This window comes from Ornithodoros turicata, chromosome 1 (genome assembly GCF_037126465.1).
Source record: "Ornithodoros turicata isolate Travis chromosome 1, ASM3712646v1, whole genome shotgun sequence".
NCBI lineage: Eukaryota > Metazoa > Arthropoda > Arachnida > Ixodida > Argasidae > Ornithodoros > Ornithodoros turicata.
The window spans coordinates 92,169,363-92,186,148 of record NC_088201.1 but is presented as its reverse complement, the minus strand read 5'-3'; the positions used below and the strand labels follow the sequence as shown (position 1 = coordinate 92,186,148).

Here is a 16,786-nt window from a genome sequence, read left to right as displayed (position 1 = left end):
ATATTCTATCTTATCCACACAAATACTATACGTCAAGTTCTTCTCAAAAGGGCAAACGTCCTTCATGAAAGGCGGAGTAAATATTTCCCTACAAGGTCTAAATGCCCCGTCATTACGGGTAGAGATATGCCACCGGTAGGCACGAATAATAGCAGAGATTCTTACCATTTCGGGTAAAAAATTATCTTCCAATAAGGGAGAACAGTTCTACTCACGGTAGAACTGTCTTCCGAGAATGGTTGAATATTTAGCGTCAAGATCGGCAGATATTTCTCATCCTTGGGGTAGAGGTGTCTTCGATATGGAGAGAAAAGATAGGCCCCCCAGAGGAATAACAGTTAACCATGTAGGGGCAGAATTTTGCCACTAACAGGGTAGAATTCTCTTCACACTCAGGGGTAGAACTGTTCCACCAGTGTGGTAGAAATGAAGGGGCAGAAGTGTTTCTACCCCTCACTTTCTACCCCAAAAGGGTTGAGAATCTGTGACAACACACTTCTACCCCAAAAGGTAGAAAATTACACCTTTTTTTCTTAGAGTGTAGGGGCCGTCGTAGTGTGGTTGTAACGCGCGTTGTAACGCGTGAGTCGCGCCGAACGAAAACGTGCGTTGACGTCGCAAGGTCCGGCGCAACGAACGTATGGCTTCGAAGCTGACGGCAGGTCGGGGAGGGCCGGATTCGAGACATGATTGCACGAACCTGTGCAAGAAAAGAAGACGCATCCGCCAGATCGGGAGAAGCGGCAGGCTCGAAGAATTCGGATGGAAGCCGAAGTGGAGTGCCGTACACAAGCTCCGCGCTGGAGGCACCCAGGTCTTGCTTGATGGCGGTGCGGATTCCGAGAAGGGCAGTTGGCATGGCATCGAACCAGGATGAGCGGTCTTGAGTACACGAGAGAGCGGCCATCAGATGACGATGAAAACGTTTGACTAAGCCATTTGCTTGCGGATGGTAAGCGGTAGTTCGTATGCGATGTGTTCCCAGAAAGTGCAGGAGGTCCGCGAAGAGATGGGATTCGAACTGTCGTCCACGGTCCATTATCCCCTACAAGGCTCTGCTTTGAGTCTCTGCGATCCCGCGTTACGAAGCTACTGCAATCCAAAGGTCGCGCGCCGAGCTAACTCCTCTAATAATTGGTGGTTTACGTAGCGAGACAACTGAGAGCTAACTCCTCCATCGCTATCAGTTCTTAACCTCCTTGGCATTTTTAGGAATGACGTCTCATGTTCGAAAAAGGAAGCGCAATTATTTTCCGTTTCGATGACGACGTAAGCTGTTGTAAAGAGGGAGACGGCCGCCAGAACGAATTCGGCACGGTGACCCTCGGGATTTTCGCGCACACATAAAACGTCACTTCCTGTTCGTCTGCCAATGTCTGACAGCGTTGTTCGGCGCCACCGACGGCGGTGGCTTGAAAAGAAATGCCGTTTTTAAAAAGCCAATACTGAAAGAAAAAAAAAAACGTTCAAGTGATGAATGTGGGACTTTGCGTGTCGGCTCCATGGACTACAACGTACGAAACGATGCCATACATTTAGTTAGTTGCATTTGGCTTCTCAACTCCCTTAAAAGCTTCGAGGAATTTCCTCTCTTTCTTGAGGGATTCCTCGGAAGATTCCGAGAAGGTAGGGAGAGGGAAATCAACCTCTCTATCCTCTCGTTGTCTGGGAAGCATTTTTGATCGAAGTAAGGGGGAGATGGTTGTGTAAACGTGCGTCCTCACTATGCCGGTCCGCATACTCCATCGGCATAGTCAGGACGCACCTCGCACCTTGGCCTGAATGGAATTCCTCAAAGATTTTAAGCATATCCCATGTAAGTAATAAAGTTCCTGTTAGTGCGCAATTTGTGTGTGCTTTCGTCTCTTCGTCTGGTTTTATCGCTATTAATTACATCATGTCTGGAAGTATTCAGATGGAGTAATTAATTACTTGTATTTAATTAGTTATATACTTTTTAAGAACGTGTAGCCGCTGCCAACGCCATCTATACTAAATAAGGCACGAGCACTAATCGATAGCACAGAGTCTGGCAGTCACAGCCATGACCGCGAGGATGAAAATGGCCTATACAATGGCCATCCGCCAGAGGGGCTCCCACTGGTATCCAAAAGCTTTCTGTCTTAGAAGCCCTCTGCGGCGATTAGGTGAAGTGGACGACGTCGCAAATTTATGTGCTCATGTAGAGAAGAAGAGAGAAAGCAGGTCTTCTAGTGTAGGTGGTGTTCAACGCTGTCTGCTGTCGTGCGCATCTATGGTAACGCTAAAAATGTACTCACAGAATGAAAATAATCAAAAATTCCGCTTTCCTCCTTCTTAGGATGTACAATGGCTTCTATTAGCGCTGCATAAAAGAGAAAAGAAGCATTATGAGCGGTGAAGATAATAACGCCGACAGCGCAACCCCTTATCGGAACGAACGGTGTCGTGCTACCAGAACTGCTGGGAACAAATTGGGCTGGGCGTTACATCGTATGCTAAAGTGTCCAACATATTTATGGCTGCTGTGTTCTTGCGCATAATGAAGCCTTTCACCTGAACCGAGATGTTTGGAAATTGACATCCAGTATACGGTGGCTGCGTCTACTGTGCAGGCCATATGGAGATAAGTCCGGTTCACACCGTTGCGTTCCAATGCGTGCGTGCGTACGTATGCGTAGCAACGCGCTGACATATGTTGGGCGGTGGCAATGGTGGTGGATCTGCTTGCCGTAGTCGGTCACGCTTAGGCTTGCGACGTCACGACTATCGTAGGGAGGATCGGGCATCGATGTTGGTTGGTGGTAGTGCAGAAAGAGCTCGCCGTTGTCGGCCTCACAGAGGAGGACAACGTCACGACTAACGCCCTTGCGGGAATATGTGCGCCCTGGGCTGACTTCTAAGGGAAATGTGCCGACATATGTCAGAGAGGGTCAGAAGAAAACCCAGGAAAAATCCCAGACAGCACAGCCGGCACCGGGATTCGAACCTGGGTACCTCCTAGACTCGACGTGACACGGCAAGCACGCTACCCACTGAGCCACGCGAGCCTGTTGAGCCTGAGAGGCTGTTGCTTGGGGCGTCTGTCTGTTTGCAGATATGGTGGCGGTGGTGGTTGTGAAAGGGCTTGCCGTTGTCGGCCTCACAGAGGTGGGCAACGTCACGACTGGCGCCCTTGGGGAATGTGCGCCCTGGGCAGACTTCGAAGAGAACTGTGCCGACAAATGTCTGAAACCGTCTGAGGAAAACCGTTTACATATATGCGGGCACCGCAAGCAACCAGAAGCCACAACCAATAAGCGTATTCCGTCTCATCACTGAAGAAGAGGAAGCGGCAGCAAAAATACAGGACAGCAAACGTTCTTCTTCGTGCGTTCTGTTGCGCGGGGCGACGCACAGCTTGGTTACCACGGCAACCTGCACACGCGCGCATTCGCGTTTATTGGACCGCAGTAGTGCGAACCGGAAGGCCGGCCACAAGTTTCAGGTGGCTCAGCGATGAACGTGTTTTCCTTTTTCTTTTTTTTTTTTTTTTTTGTACCTTTATAAAGCTAGAGGTTCTTTTCACGGGTTTTCGTGACACCGAGAAACATTTAAATGACTTACATACAGTATGCTTCTTCAGAGGTGTGACAGAATTTTCCCAAATTAATGTTTCACTTTTTCTCCGAAAATGGCGCCTAACTCGGTGACCTTTATTGTAACGTTTAGCGACAGGAATTTGTCCTGCATCTTCTTGAATGCAACAATCGTAAACCTCTTTTCTGTGAAACCCGTACATTGTGCAAAGGAAGTACTACGTGGCTGAGACTTCTCGAGGAAACCATTCAGATAACCACACGCGGTAATTGCGTTCCTTAATTCCCCTTTCCCCGCTTCCGAGGTTTTTGAATATACAGAGGTTTGCCGTTCATTAAAGTTTGTTGTGTAAAATTTTGTGTGTGTGTTGTCGGGTATCGTCGTCTTCGCCGTTATGTATCAGCTAATCAGTATCCTGGTACTCCTGTCTAACATGTCATTGTAGAAGCAGTAGAAGTTACCTCAGAGTATAATTGAAATCCAGCCGTACACTCTAAGAAAAAAAAGGAGTACAGTACTTTTACTCCTTTTGGGGACTAACTGCATTGCCACAAAAAATAGTACCTTTCTGGAGTAAATGAATGTCACAGAGTGGAGACTGCATTTCACGCGCTGTTGTAAGAGTCCCAGGTACATAATTCGTGTGCATGCATGAAAATACTTTGAAGCAAACCGTCAACCGTGATATATCGAGTTATATAAAATCTTGCGCCATACATAGGGCACAATTTGCGAAGAAAGTTGCGCTAACTGTTTCTTACTCTGTGTGTATGGCTGGAAAATTGCTACGTTGGCTGAGTTATACAGCCTTATGCCATAAAATTGACCAAGGGCACATATTGACGTAGACTGTTGCATTCAGGAGACCATTCGCGAAGTTCAGTGACAATTTGCAGTCCTGGGCAGTAAATGTCGGGACTAAATGTCGGGTTAGGGGACTAAAAAGGGGAGTAATTGCAATCTAGGGGAGTAGAAGCTGCAATTACTCCCTGTTGTACTCCTTTTTTTTCTTATAGATGTATGAATGTGCAGTTTATTAGGACGTTGTACCGCGTACGTTGTAAGGGAGGCGTTCGATCTGTTGGGTTGTTGTTTTTCTTTTTTGCACCTTGTATTCGCGTTTTAGCCACACATTCAACACGACAGTTTTGGGTCAATGTGCGCTCCCTCATTGTGTCTCTCCTTCTGTATGAAATGCGGATCTTGTCGACAATTACGAGTGATGAAGCACATTATTGAACAATCATTATCATTATGGCATTTGAACGAAATACTTTATTCGTAGTCTCTGGGCATCGACAGTTTCAGAAATGCTACATTGATGTAGCATTTCTGAAACTGTGTGATTGAACTGTGAAATTGATGTGTAAGAAACGTAAGCTTTGTTCTGCAAAATCTTTATTTTTACTTTGTTTTTCATTTTAGTACGCGGGGACGTTCATTACTCCCAGACGACAGTGGCTGCCATACAGCTGACGGTAGCTCGTGCCATGGCTACGACAGCTAGAAGCACGTTCGTGACTCGCTACGGCCGTTGAAAGCACGATCCTGATTGACTGACTATTAGGTGTACGTCACGTCAACGAGTAAGCGGGCTATCTGCGTTCTTTTTACCAGCACCTCCTGAACTACGCTCTTAAAAATGAACTTCGCCGCGTGGCACGCTCCTAGCCAAAACCAATCTCAATGATATCGTTATCTACCCTGATTTGTTGAAAACGGGAGGCGTACACCTTTTTTGTGACACTTATGCTGTCCATAATTGTCACAAAAAAGGCGTACGCCTCCCGTTTTCAACAAGTCAGGACAGATAACGATATCATTCCAGATGATGGTTGGCTAGGAGCGTGCTATGCCGTGAAGTTCATTTTTAAGAATCCTGGAAAATCGTCGACTTGATCTCCCACTGAAAGGTCTTTCCCTCAGTGCACAGACCTTGCTCTTCAGGTTGCGAACAAGAAGCGCTTTCACTAAATCACAATTACTCAAGATTGGCTCTTTAGACAACACAAACTGCATACATTGTCAGCAAATTGAAACTATCGAACATATCCTACTGCATTGCGGTGCATATGCTGCGGTGCGGGAAAAATATCTTGGCCATTGCAGGAATTGTACGGTGGATGATGGATTGTACGGTGGATTGTGACGCTTTCACGGAAAGATACTCCGAAATTCGCAACCTCGTCTGCTTTCTGCAGGAATCGGGCCTCGCTCAAAGGCTATGAGCACTGCTCGGACGTCTCATCAACTCTGGCAGTGTCATAAGGCAGTGTCTGCCTTAGATCGTAACTTCCGGCCGTCTTCATTCCTTCACCTGTTATCACATTATCTCATCTCATCCTGGCTACAGTCGTGACGCAGCCCACATCCGCGAGGCCAACAACGGCAAGCCGGTTTACCACCACCACCACCACCACCACCGATTGGACAACGGCGAGCCCTTTCACCATCACCACCACCATCCTTCCCCATCCTTCATCCTCTTCTATCCTCCATCCGTCTGTCCTTTCTTTGTGTTTTGTGTTCTTTTTTTTTTCTTTTTGGCCATAGTCGTGACGACGCCCACTTCTGTGTGGCCAACAACGGCGAGCCTATCCTGCCATTACCCCCCCCCCCCCCTCATTTTTAAGGGTGTAGTGCAGCACTCTCGCATTATTTTTGTCATGCATCTCACACTGCGCCTGCGCGTCCCCATTCCTTTTTGGGAAAGTGCTGGGCTAGTTCTGCACTAGCTCTCGATTTTCTTGCCCGACGTATCCCGGTCGTGCAACGGAGGGGTGCAGAGGAGTAAACGACAAAGATGGCAGAGAGCGCATCGCATGTGGACCGGTGTCGTCGGATAACGGGAAGCGTATCATTCAAGCTCGGGAGTATTTACTGGTGACATCAAATAAGATTTATGTGTGTTTTGGTTTTTAGATACCTCTTATGCTTCACGTTTGCACAGTCACGGCCACTCGATCGCTGCTCTGCGCTCCACCAGCGGAGCGCAGAGCAGCGATCGAGTGGCCGTGGCACAGTGAATGCAGAGCAAACTATAAATACGTACGCTCGTCACCTGGCTCTTTCGTACCCCTCCTGTCTCCATCTGTGTCTGAGAAGTGTTACGGTCTACATAAGCTAGAATGACGTGACCCAGATGAACAACACCGGTTCACCTCGCGGAAACGCCATCACTAGTATTTAATTTATTATAGCTGGCCGTCCAGAGCAGAAGATTCCACTTTGCGGAAACAATTATTCGGGCATTAAGGAAGGAACGGGACCATTTTTTAGTACAAACAAAGCGCGAACAAACGAAAAAAAAAAAAACAGGCTACAACACCGCCATGCTACCGCACCCAAGAAAACGCTCTGTTGCAGACGACAAGGTCTGCACTTCCTCATTCTTTTTAGGAACCGGTAGTGTCGCGTCAGTGCAACTGCACTCTTAAAAATGAACTTCACCGCATAGCACGCTCCTAGCCAACCATTATCTCGAATGATACCGTTATCTGCCCTGATTTGTTGAAAACGGGGGGCGTACGCCTTTTCTGTGACAATTATGAACAGCATAAGTGTCACAGAAATGGCGTACGCCCCCCGTTTTCAACAAATCAGGGCAGATAACGATATCATTCGAGATAATGGTTGGCTAGGAGCGTGCTATGCGGTGAAGTTCACTTTTAAGAGTGTGGTTCCAGTGCCGTGTACGCCAAAGGGAGTCTGGCCATTAATGGACCTGCCTATACCTGAGGCTCCACCCACTTTTTGAGGTATCTAGCCAATCACAGGTCGAAATACTGTTGTCTATCATTACATCCATCCAGTACTTATACCACACCCCTATTTACTGGGTGCCACCATTTTGGAGAAACTCGATTGATTCTGATTGGAACGGATATCGAATCACTGGTGAAAGACTAAAACAACGGATTTTGCGCCCACTTTTATCAACGCCATCTGCATGGAAAGAGGCATGGTGGGAAGGCTCAGGAATTGCAGAAATGGTTGCTGGCAGAAGTGACTGGCCAGGAGAGCGGCACAACCGCTTCTTCGTAGCAGACGACTGCCGCTGTGAAGTTTTAAACCACGTAATGTAAGTAGATCGAATCAAAAATGAGCAATGATGTATATATAAATAAAACGAAATTATATAATGCAAAATCCTACGTATAAGGGTCGTCCTTCTTGCTATTTTCTTGGCATCACGATCTTAACTATACGCCTAACGTTAGCGCGAAACATCCCATGTTCGTGTAAATAATAATGGCGGAGCGAAAGTTCAAGCTGATTTTGCAGATGCGTACATGAGGATATATACTCACAGTATGAAATTAAAGTAGTCTGTGAAATTTTTTTTTGTCACGAAATCTCCGCTTCGCCGTTTCAAGAACCATCCTCCATTTTGGAGAAATTTTGGTGTCATGGCAGCTCTTATGGAAAACAGTAACCAATGAAATGCGCCTAAGTTTCATTGACAGGTCGAGCCTCTTTTTTAGGCTCCTCCTAATGGCCAGACTCCTTTTGGCATACACGGCACTGACTGGTTCAGAACTGTGTCTACACCTCGTGTGTACTTCAGAACTGGTGCAGCACGAGTGCAGCACATTTCTTTCAAAAAGAAGGCACCTTCTGTGTAGGTTGTGTTGGGACAGCAGTGCGCTCGCGCTGGCATGGGGAAACAATGAAAGCAGCAGTCGACCAAGTTGGCGTACAGACGAAGTAGAGTCACTAGGGTCAGTCATAGTATTCGGCCAGAACCTCCAATTTCTGAAGTAGTTCGGTCCCGATTTCTATTCGGAACGTATTCCCCGACTTTCCGTGCCATGCTGTTCACGATTTACTGATTCCATCGCAACAAATAGCTGTCCTTTCGAGCAAACAACTTGTGCTCCCTTGTCCGCCGCGAAGAGAGGAAGTATCAATCTCGAAAAAAAAAAAAAAAAGAACGGAAAACTCTAGACTTTTTCCAAGTAGGCCTGTGAAATGGTCATAATTATCGCAAAATGCCGTCACCAAGATGTGTAGACTATTCAGTGACTCCAATGTCAAAGTGCCTCTAAGCAAAGACGGAGGTCACCCGCATTACACGGATGGGTGCATCGCGCGTTGTTTAAGTGAAAGACAGCTGCACAGCAGATTTGGGTCAATAAGGCCCATTTCCTTCTCGTCTAACCCGAGATACGACGCAGTCTCTCCCGACAAGAAAAGAAGCAAACCCCATGAACCTGACGTCAGGACGTGGCTTTTCCTGCTCTCAGTTACTGAAACCCCAAACGCTGATCTTTTTCTGAAAAATCCGAAATCCCGGAACCGTAAATATTCTGTAAGAAATAAGGTGAGGGCCTCGCGTCAGTAATGATTCGTGCAATTGGGAGTAGCCGCCGTCGTTCCGATAGAAAGGGGTTCGCACTGCCAGAGTAGCCCATCCGTTCCCAGAGTTCGAGGCCACACTCACCACCAAAGGACCCACCGATGACTTCCACCCACTCGCCCACTGAAATCAGGGATGTTCCAACAGTTACCCACAACTGAGTTGTTTCACACGAGATCAGTGCGAAACATGTGAACAAGATCATTGATCCCTTGCACCCAGTTGTAAAAAAGTCAGAAGCACAGTCGAAGAACTCTTGATACTGCCTCCCACGGTTCAGCCCACAGTGACACGGCGCGCGTAGTCTTTGATTTCTAGTAGTCATAGGCACTTTCGCTGGTGAAATAGGTGATGACTCACCTGGAGTTTTGGGTTCCTTAATGATAAGCGAGATGAAGATCTCCACCAGCCTATAGTAGCCCTGGAGGTAGCCTGGGATAGTACGGACCTCCTGCACCGACCCACTGCGAATCAAGCATAAGAGTTCCTATCGGCCCTACTCCAGGAGCGCACAATTGCATCCCATGTACTGCGAGGTATGTCGTTGCTCACGTTTCATTTGAAGACATTGTAGCTCCCGTGAGATGGCGTTCAGGTGTGTCACTGAAACATGTTTAGGTAGGTAAGAAAACATCCGAAGAGGCATTCCATATGCATGATTTGGCTAGGTTAAACACTAAAATGTGGCTGTAAGGTGACGCGTAGACCATAAACAAGGACTATAGATTTGCTTCCTCTCTCACTCCAAGCCAAACCCATAGGTAGCTTTCAAACGTAGACATGACGCGGAAAGAAGACAAGTCGGAACTACACAGACAGCTCCATATTCCGTCATTCTCCTGATTTCTAAAAACTTAGTTTAGCAACTCCAAATCTATGCTTCTGGCAATGGCCCCAAAGCGACAGAACAATATGGTCCATCTCTTACTTGACCTGCGACTCTACAGGGCGGTCCACAAAGCATGATAGAAATTCATAGTAAATAAATAACGTACACGGTTAAAACAGAGCTTCACCACATAGCACGCTCCTAGCCGACCACCCTACCGAATGATATCATTCTGTGTCATGATTCGTTCAAAACAGGGGGAGGAGCCTATCTAGGACAAGCATAATGTGTCCCAGATAGGCGCCTCCTCCCATTTTCAGCAAATAAGGGCACATAATGTTATCATTTGGAATGACGGTTGGCTACGAGCGTGCTATGTGGTGAAGTTCTGTTCTAACAGTGTAGGCAACGGGGAGACATGCGGTCAAGGTTGATTGTTTTTTTTTTCTTTCTTTCTTGAATTGAACTCCATTTTTCTTTGCGGAAATCTGTTCCTCGTGGACACTTTACTAGGTGCAGCACCTGTAACGCACTGCAACGCAGCGATACTTGCTTAAATAAATTCGCCGAAAGTCCGCGGAAATGAGTCCTTGGCGAGGCCTCTTTTTTGTCGGCCCTAGTTTGAGCACCAAGCTGGGATGAAACAATTCATTTTCTTCCCTGCCTGTCAAAACGTCGGGAGACCTCGTTTTTGACAAGATAGCTCTGATTCCCACACTCACCGCGCGTGTTTGTTCTGTGGGTTGGGATGCTAACCCCCTCCCCATCGTATGGTGTGTCAGTGTAACCTCCTTTCATCGCACTTTGGCGCCACCCAATCAACCACATCTGTCCGGTGTCCGGTTATCCTCCCAGAACAAACCGCCTGAATCGATGTCCTATAGATCGCCGTAAGATACTCTTAAAGGATATCCAATGTCCCCAAATTATGGACAGTTTTCTCCATAAATCTCTGGGCGCCGCCATATTGAGGTAACGTGACCTTCCGCCATTGCCGCCCTTCAGCGAGCTCGCTGTCGGAGTCTCCGCCTCACGATCGCGAGCTTCCTTTTCGCTTTATCACATTTTCTTTGCAAATCCTCGTCTTCCTTCATCATGACCATGGACGTACGACATGTAAGTAGTAACTGCCGTAAGCGCTGACACAGAATGGGTGGACGACACACGACGATGGCTCAAGATACCGAAATCACGTAAGCGAACAAAATATGCTTTTATTCGAACCAGCTCTTAAAACACCCAGAAAAAACGTTTTTTCTGAGGTGTTTATCAGTGCAATGCCATATAGTTTCGCACTATGTATGGGGCTTGTTCTGTCGTACGTTGTTTAACAAATATATTTCGCACTAAAACCAGCATGGCAATACGTAACAATATAACGACTACAAAACTGTACTTTTTTATTTGGATTCTCTTTCAGTGGTGTACAAGTACATGATAAACAAAACAGACATTGATTGCCGGCCAGCAGAACACTGCAGGGCAACTACACAGGGAAACTACAGGGCTGAGGCAACCGACCACCTCGACTCTGGCCATGTTGGAATTGTGATCTGTAAATGGGTGGAACCGCAAACCATAAGAGAAAGGCAGGCGAGAAGCGCGGGTGACAGCAGCATACGGCGCCTGGGTTTTCCGGTTGGTTTTTCCTAGAGATGGGACGAATCCACCATTTTGCGAATCCGAATCCGAATCCAAGGAAGGTTCTGCGAATCCACGAATCTTACGAATCTCGAATCTTTCGAATCCTTTCGTTAAAAAAAGAGTTGAAAAAGCCAAGGAAAAAAACTTCTACTGGTGATTGTTTTGAAGCAGGATATGATACATTTGTTTAATAAAAATAATAATAATAATAGTTCAGTTTCGGGAGAAAGTATGCCGATATAGTTTACTTGACATATGTTGATCGACAACAAGAAATACATAAATTCTCGAGTTCATTTCCATAAGGCTAAAGCAACAATCGAAAGCAAAACCATATTACTTTTAAACTTGTAATGTAACAGTTCCTGCCGGAACTCTTTCAGTCCAGAGCAACGTAAACAAAGAAACAAAACACCCGTCGCTCAATGAGGCTTTCGGCGGACTCCGGAGGCGCCAATTTGAAAAAGAAACAAACATACGCGGTTTGTGGATTCGAAAGATTCGATTCGCCGTATTGGGCACTGGGATTCGGATTCCCGAATCTCGAATCCTTGCCTAGGATTCGTGGATTCGAGGATTCGGTTGGCATATCTCTAGTTTTTCCCATTGCTGTGGTTTGCTGGTGCACGTTACTATAGTTTAGGCTGCCAAGGGGGACGTCGGACAAAGTAGGAGACACGACATCAGAAACAGCTTTTCTGTTCTTTTCTAAAGCTATTTCTGTTGTCGTGTCTCCTACTTTGTCCGGCGTCCCCCTTCGCAGCCTAAACTAGTAATGTCACATCAACTACCCCAACTTCGCACTTTGGTATGCTGGTGCACGAACTGTTGTCACTTTTGTTCACGTAGCAGCAAACAGCTGCAGCATGATGAAAGACACTGAAAAGGTTAGCCAGCTGTAGGGATCGAACCCACATCTTCTGGATTACCGGTCCAGGGCTCTACCAATTGAGCTAAGCTAACACGTCTCTCCTAAGCGACTTTCGGGGTGCGTCATCTGAAGGGACGACAAACCAGCCACTCACTCTCACTCACCCTCCTTTCACTGTTACATTTTTTGCTCACTCATACACACATTCATACGACGGAAATCGACGCAAGCGGCACCTGTTGAACAAGAGAGGCGTGTTAGTCAGTGACTTTCATCTTTCATCGTTGATTTCTTAGGCAATTTGAGGCTTTGTTTGTATCTGTCCCTTCTATGTTGTTCCAGCCTCAGAACATCAGTTTCTCTCTTGTTCAGCTGCAGCATGCTTGCATTTTTCAATTGTGCCAGCTTTTCAGGTGCAGCTGGCAGAATGCACTGTGTGAGGGGCTTGTGAAACCTATACCAAATGTTAAGTCATTACGTGGTTAGAAATAGACACGTAGTCCAACATGTTAATTGTGTTGCTATAAGTGTGAGGTAACAGCTCAGGAATTATAGGTATGCCACAAGAGGGACAAAGCGGGGTAGCTGGGATTATGGATATGACTCTAGAGACCGAAACGCCACGTTGTTGTGTGATTCATTCACTCACGCACCACGCTGTCACTTATATGTATGCTGTCCCAGGAACTTGTTAAAGTTAGATTGTGTTGTGACGCTTGACGCTATGGGCCACGAGCGTGCCGAGAAGGGGGCAAGGGGGTGTCCCCTTCCGGAACACCAAAATTGTGGCTCTTTAAACATAGTTCGTCATGATTATTCTGTGATGTCATAATATGAACCTCTGAACACCCACACAGTCCGCAGCGCCCATTTCCAGGAAAAGAGGAGGAGGTGCACGCTTTGCCCCCTTTGGAAAAATCCTGGAAACGCCCGTACTGTGGACAGAGTCGAAAGTTCCAAACGCCGGAGGCGTTTGCATGTGCGCGTGAATGCAAGTGCAGTACGTAAGAGGAGCGCTACACTCTAACGGAATACGGATTTACGGCTTACGAAAGGGTTTTTTACCGATCACGCCCACTTTTATGTAAATGATTTGAGGAACTGGTACTTGGGCTCAAAGAAACGTTGTAGTTGACGCTGTCTTTCACTTCCCAGATGCATTACCCCCTAATTAGCGCGGCGTCGCCGTAAACATCTTCTTCTAATCCGTAGAAGTGCTTAATTAGCGCCTCTCCTTTCTGTAAGTTCGAGTCCCTACAGATTTACTCAGGGTTTTTATTTCCAGAAACCCGCAGTACAGACGCAACATGATTCCGAAACTGATCGGTTTGCGCGGGTAGCGACTGAGTTGCGCGTTTTCGACCATATGCGGCGCTCGAGGACTTGGTTCAGAGCGCCCCCAAACGTCGTGCAACAGGCAATTCAAGGAATGGGCTCAGCCATTAGTGCTGACACCGCGTGGTAGTCACATTAACTGTGTACGTGTTGACCGCCGTTTGCCGAGTTCCTTCATTTTCCCGTGTGTGTTCTCGTTCATTTGCGCGCTCATTTCGTGTCCGTTCATTTTCTCCCGCTCGGTAACCGGAGTACAAGAGATATCGCATCAGCCATCGCTGCTCACGTCAACAACTGTGCATATCGCACGCGGAAGCAAGCAATCTTTTTTCCTTGATCTTTCGAACATTGGTACACTACTCAGATGTTTGCCGGTTACGTTATCGTCAGTCATACTCATTAAGGACGGTGGCCATCAGTATTCATCTCAATGGGAAGAGCGATTTTGGCAGTCCACACCGCACGGAGACTGGTGGTTTGAGAGTAACGCGAAAAGGTCTATAGAAACAACTGATTTTGTGAAGTAGCATGTCAAAACGGGCCAGAAGGGTTCGTTCCTGCACGCGCTGTGTACCGGCATATTGGACACATTCAGCATGAGGCACACAGATCTGTTCCACAAAATTGCAGGCACCCAGTGGCCACCGCTGCTATCAAAACGTCCTGATTAATTGTAGAGAGCCAGTAGGGTAATACGAACGTGCCCGTGGCGGATGTCACCATCAATATGTGGAAAAACACAGATGCGAGAACGGAGGCAAGCACCTGAACACGAGTACCGAAACGTGCAGATTGTTTATATGGTACATCAGTAAGAAAGCGTTGGACATTGTGAAGGCAAGAATTATGTCTTTGTTACTGAGCTGAGTTATGATCAGAATCATTCACAGGACGTCCTTATAGAGCCCTGGACGTAGAGCCCTGGACCGGTAATCCAGAAGATGTGGAGTTGAGCCCTACAGCTGGCTAACCTTTTCAGTGACTTCCGTATGTCATCGTCCTTATTCACGCTGGCTTCGCTATCGCTTTGCAGCTGCAAACCCACCCGACTGAGATCACGTTTCTTTTTCTGTTTTTTTTTCTCAGAAAATAAGCGCACTGAGCATGACGCTACCATGCACTTGAACTCGAAGTAGATCATTTCATTTAAAACAAAGTTAACGTGATGCGGTCCTTGTTTTCTGCGTTATACACAACAAACAAGTTCCTCGGCCACAACCCGGCCGAGGACGCCAGCAACTTGGTGGCAGGGTACAAGTTGCTTAGACACGCCGTCTTCCGCGAGGGACGTTAAATACGGGGTGCCGTGTGATGAGCTTTCATCGCACGTTAAAGAACCCTCAGGTGGGCAAAAGCAATCCACAGACCGACCGCTGTGGCGTCGCTCATGATCTCAGTTGTCTCGCGACGTAAACCCCCAATTATATATATCCTCGGCCACAAAATTTCGCTACGTACGCACTGTGGTAGTGCGGACATGCAGGAAGAAAGAAAATGGAAGCACCCTATTGTGGGACGGAAGCGACCTAAAATCAGGGCCGTTCCATGTAACGTCGGCTTTCCTGCAATTTCTTTTTTGTGTGTGTGTGTGTTTCCACAACAGCGTGTCTACATAGCTCACAGTGTGGCGTGCGCAAACGACTCTCGAGGGCCTTTTCTGGAGACATCACAAACACAGCTCTGCTCCCGAATCCCCTTTAGGTCGCTTCTAGGATGGCTGTACCAGAACTTCCCTATCTTAGTCTTAAAAGGGAACTTCACCGCATACACCACGATCCTAGCCAACCATCATCTCGAATGGCATCTTTCTTTCCCCTGATTTATTAAAAATTGGAGGCGTACGCCTTTTTCCGGATACTTATGCAGTTCCGAATTGTCACAAAAGTGGTGCACGCCACCCGTTTCCAGCAAGTCAGCGAAGGAAAAACGATGTCGCTCGAGATGATGGTAGCCTAGGAGCGTGGTATGCGGTGAAGTTCAGTTTTAAGGGTGGAAGTCCCGCAATTGTTCCTTTCCGCGTCGTTTGCTCCCTAGTCGGCTTTGTCCCAACTTGCTAAAACGAAATAGCGCTGCCATTACACCACGCAGCGTGGTGGTAAACATATACGTACAGGCTGGGCTGAGTACGGTTCCAAATTGCATTCTATACTACCCTAGCCCCACGAAAAACTTAATGCACTAAACGGAATGGCAGCAACTTCACCTCCTAACCAACCATCATCTCGAATGGCATCTCTCTCCTGACTTGTTGGAAACAGGAGACGTACGCCTTTCTTTTTTTTTTTTTTTTTTTGTTACAGTTATGTCCGGCATAAATGTCACACCGAAGGCGTACGCCTCCTCTTTTCAATGAATCAGGGGAGAGAACGATGCCATTCGAGATGATGGTTGGTTAGGAGGTAAAGTTGCTGCCATCCCGTTTAATGCATTAGGTTTCCCGTGTGGCTAGGTTATAATACAATGTGATAAACGGATGCCATACCTTCAGACTGTGAGAAGCCCAATGCAAGATAATTGTAGAGCAGCGGCAGAACACCACAAGCACACAACGGAGACACGTTACGACAAGCTACCATATGACACATGCCACGAGACGTCAGCGCGGGATGGCACCAACAAGGCTGTGCTACAACATTTCCTCCTCCCTTTCTTTCACGCGTCGTTTGATGTCAGTCTTACAGGAAGGCAGTAATGGCTATCAGCGTCAGAGAAAACGCTGAGACAGAACACAATGTGTCTGGATTCGAACTCCGGTCACCTTTCGGTCTCGTCGTGGAGAGCAACTGACTTGGACACTTGACTACAGGAGCCGGTGGAGCCTGCAAGGCCGTGCCAGTTTTGAGCTGTGTTTCAGCGAGTGTTGTAATGTTGTTGTAACGAGTGACTGGGAGGGACGTGATGGACGAATACCCATCCCGCGCTAATCGGAATATGTCAGCAAGAAGACCAATCTGCAGCTGGATCACTAGCATCTCTCAATGAGACGTTGGAAACATAGAGGCGATGGCTATGCAATGAGAAGTCCTCAATAGCATCTGAGGCAAAAGTAGGACTGTCATGGCATCTGAGGGTATAGCAGCTGGACGAGTGGGACTTAAATGCTTAATGGATGAATCAGTAATTTATCGTTCGAGACTGTTTCCTTGGGTGTGACCACGTTACCTAAAAAGTGACAATAACGTTCATAACG

General features: G+C 47.1%; 1 protein-coding gene across 6 annotated transcripts in view; it reads right to left on the bottom strand.

Annotated features, from left to right (window-relative positions):
* Positions 1-16,192, bottom strand: part of LOC135366363 (uncharacterized) — a 192,759-nt gene extending 176,567 nt beyond the window's left edge. For 5 of the 6 annotated variants that reach the window (XM_064599033.1, XM_064599038.1, XM_064599057.1 and 2 more), the window contains exons 1-5: positions 16,079-16,192; positions 9,470-9,520; positions 9,278-9,381; positions 9,002-9,040; positions 2,280-2,344 (exon numbers count right to left, since the gene is read on the bottom strand). In XM_064599033.1, coding sequence (XP_064455103.1) covers positions 2,280-2,344; positions 9,002-9,040; positions 9,278-9,381; positions 9,470-9,486 — 225 coding nt within the window. In that variant the 5' untranslated portion in view covers positions 9,487-9,520; positions 16,079-16,192. The remainder of the gene's footprint in view (positions 1-2,279; positions 2,345-9,001; positions 9,041-9,277; positions 9,382-9,469; positions 9,521-16,078) is intronic. The other variant, XM_064599051.1, reaches the window with a different exon arrangement.
* Positions 16,193-16,786: the final 594 nt, after the last annotated feature.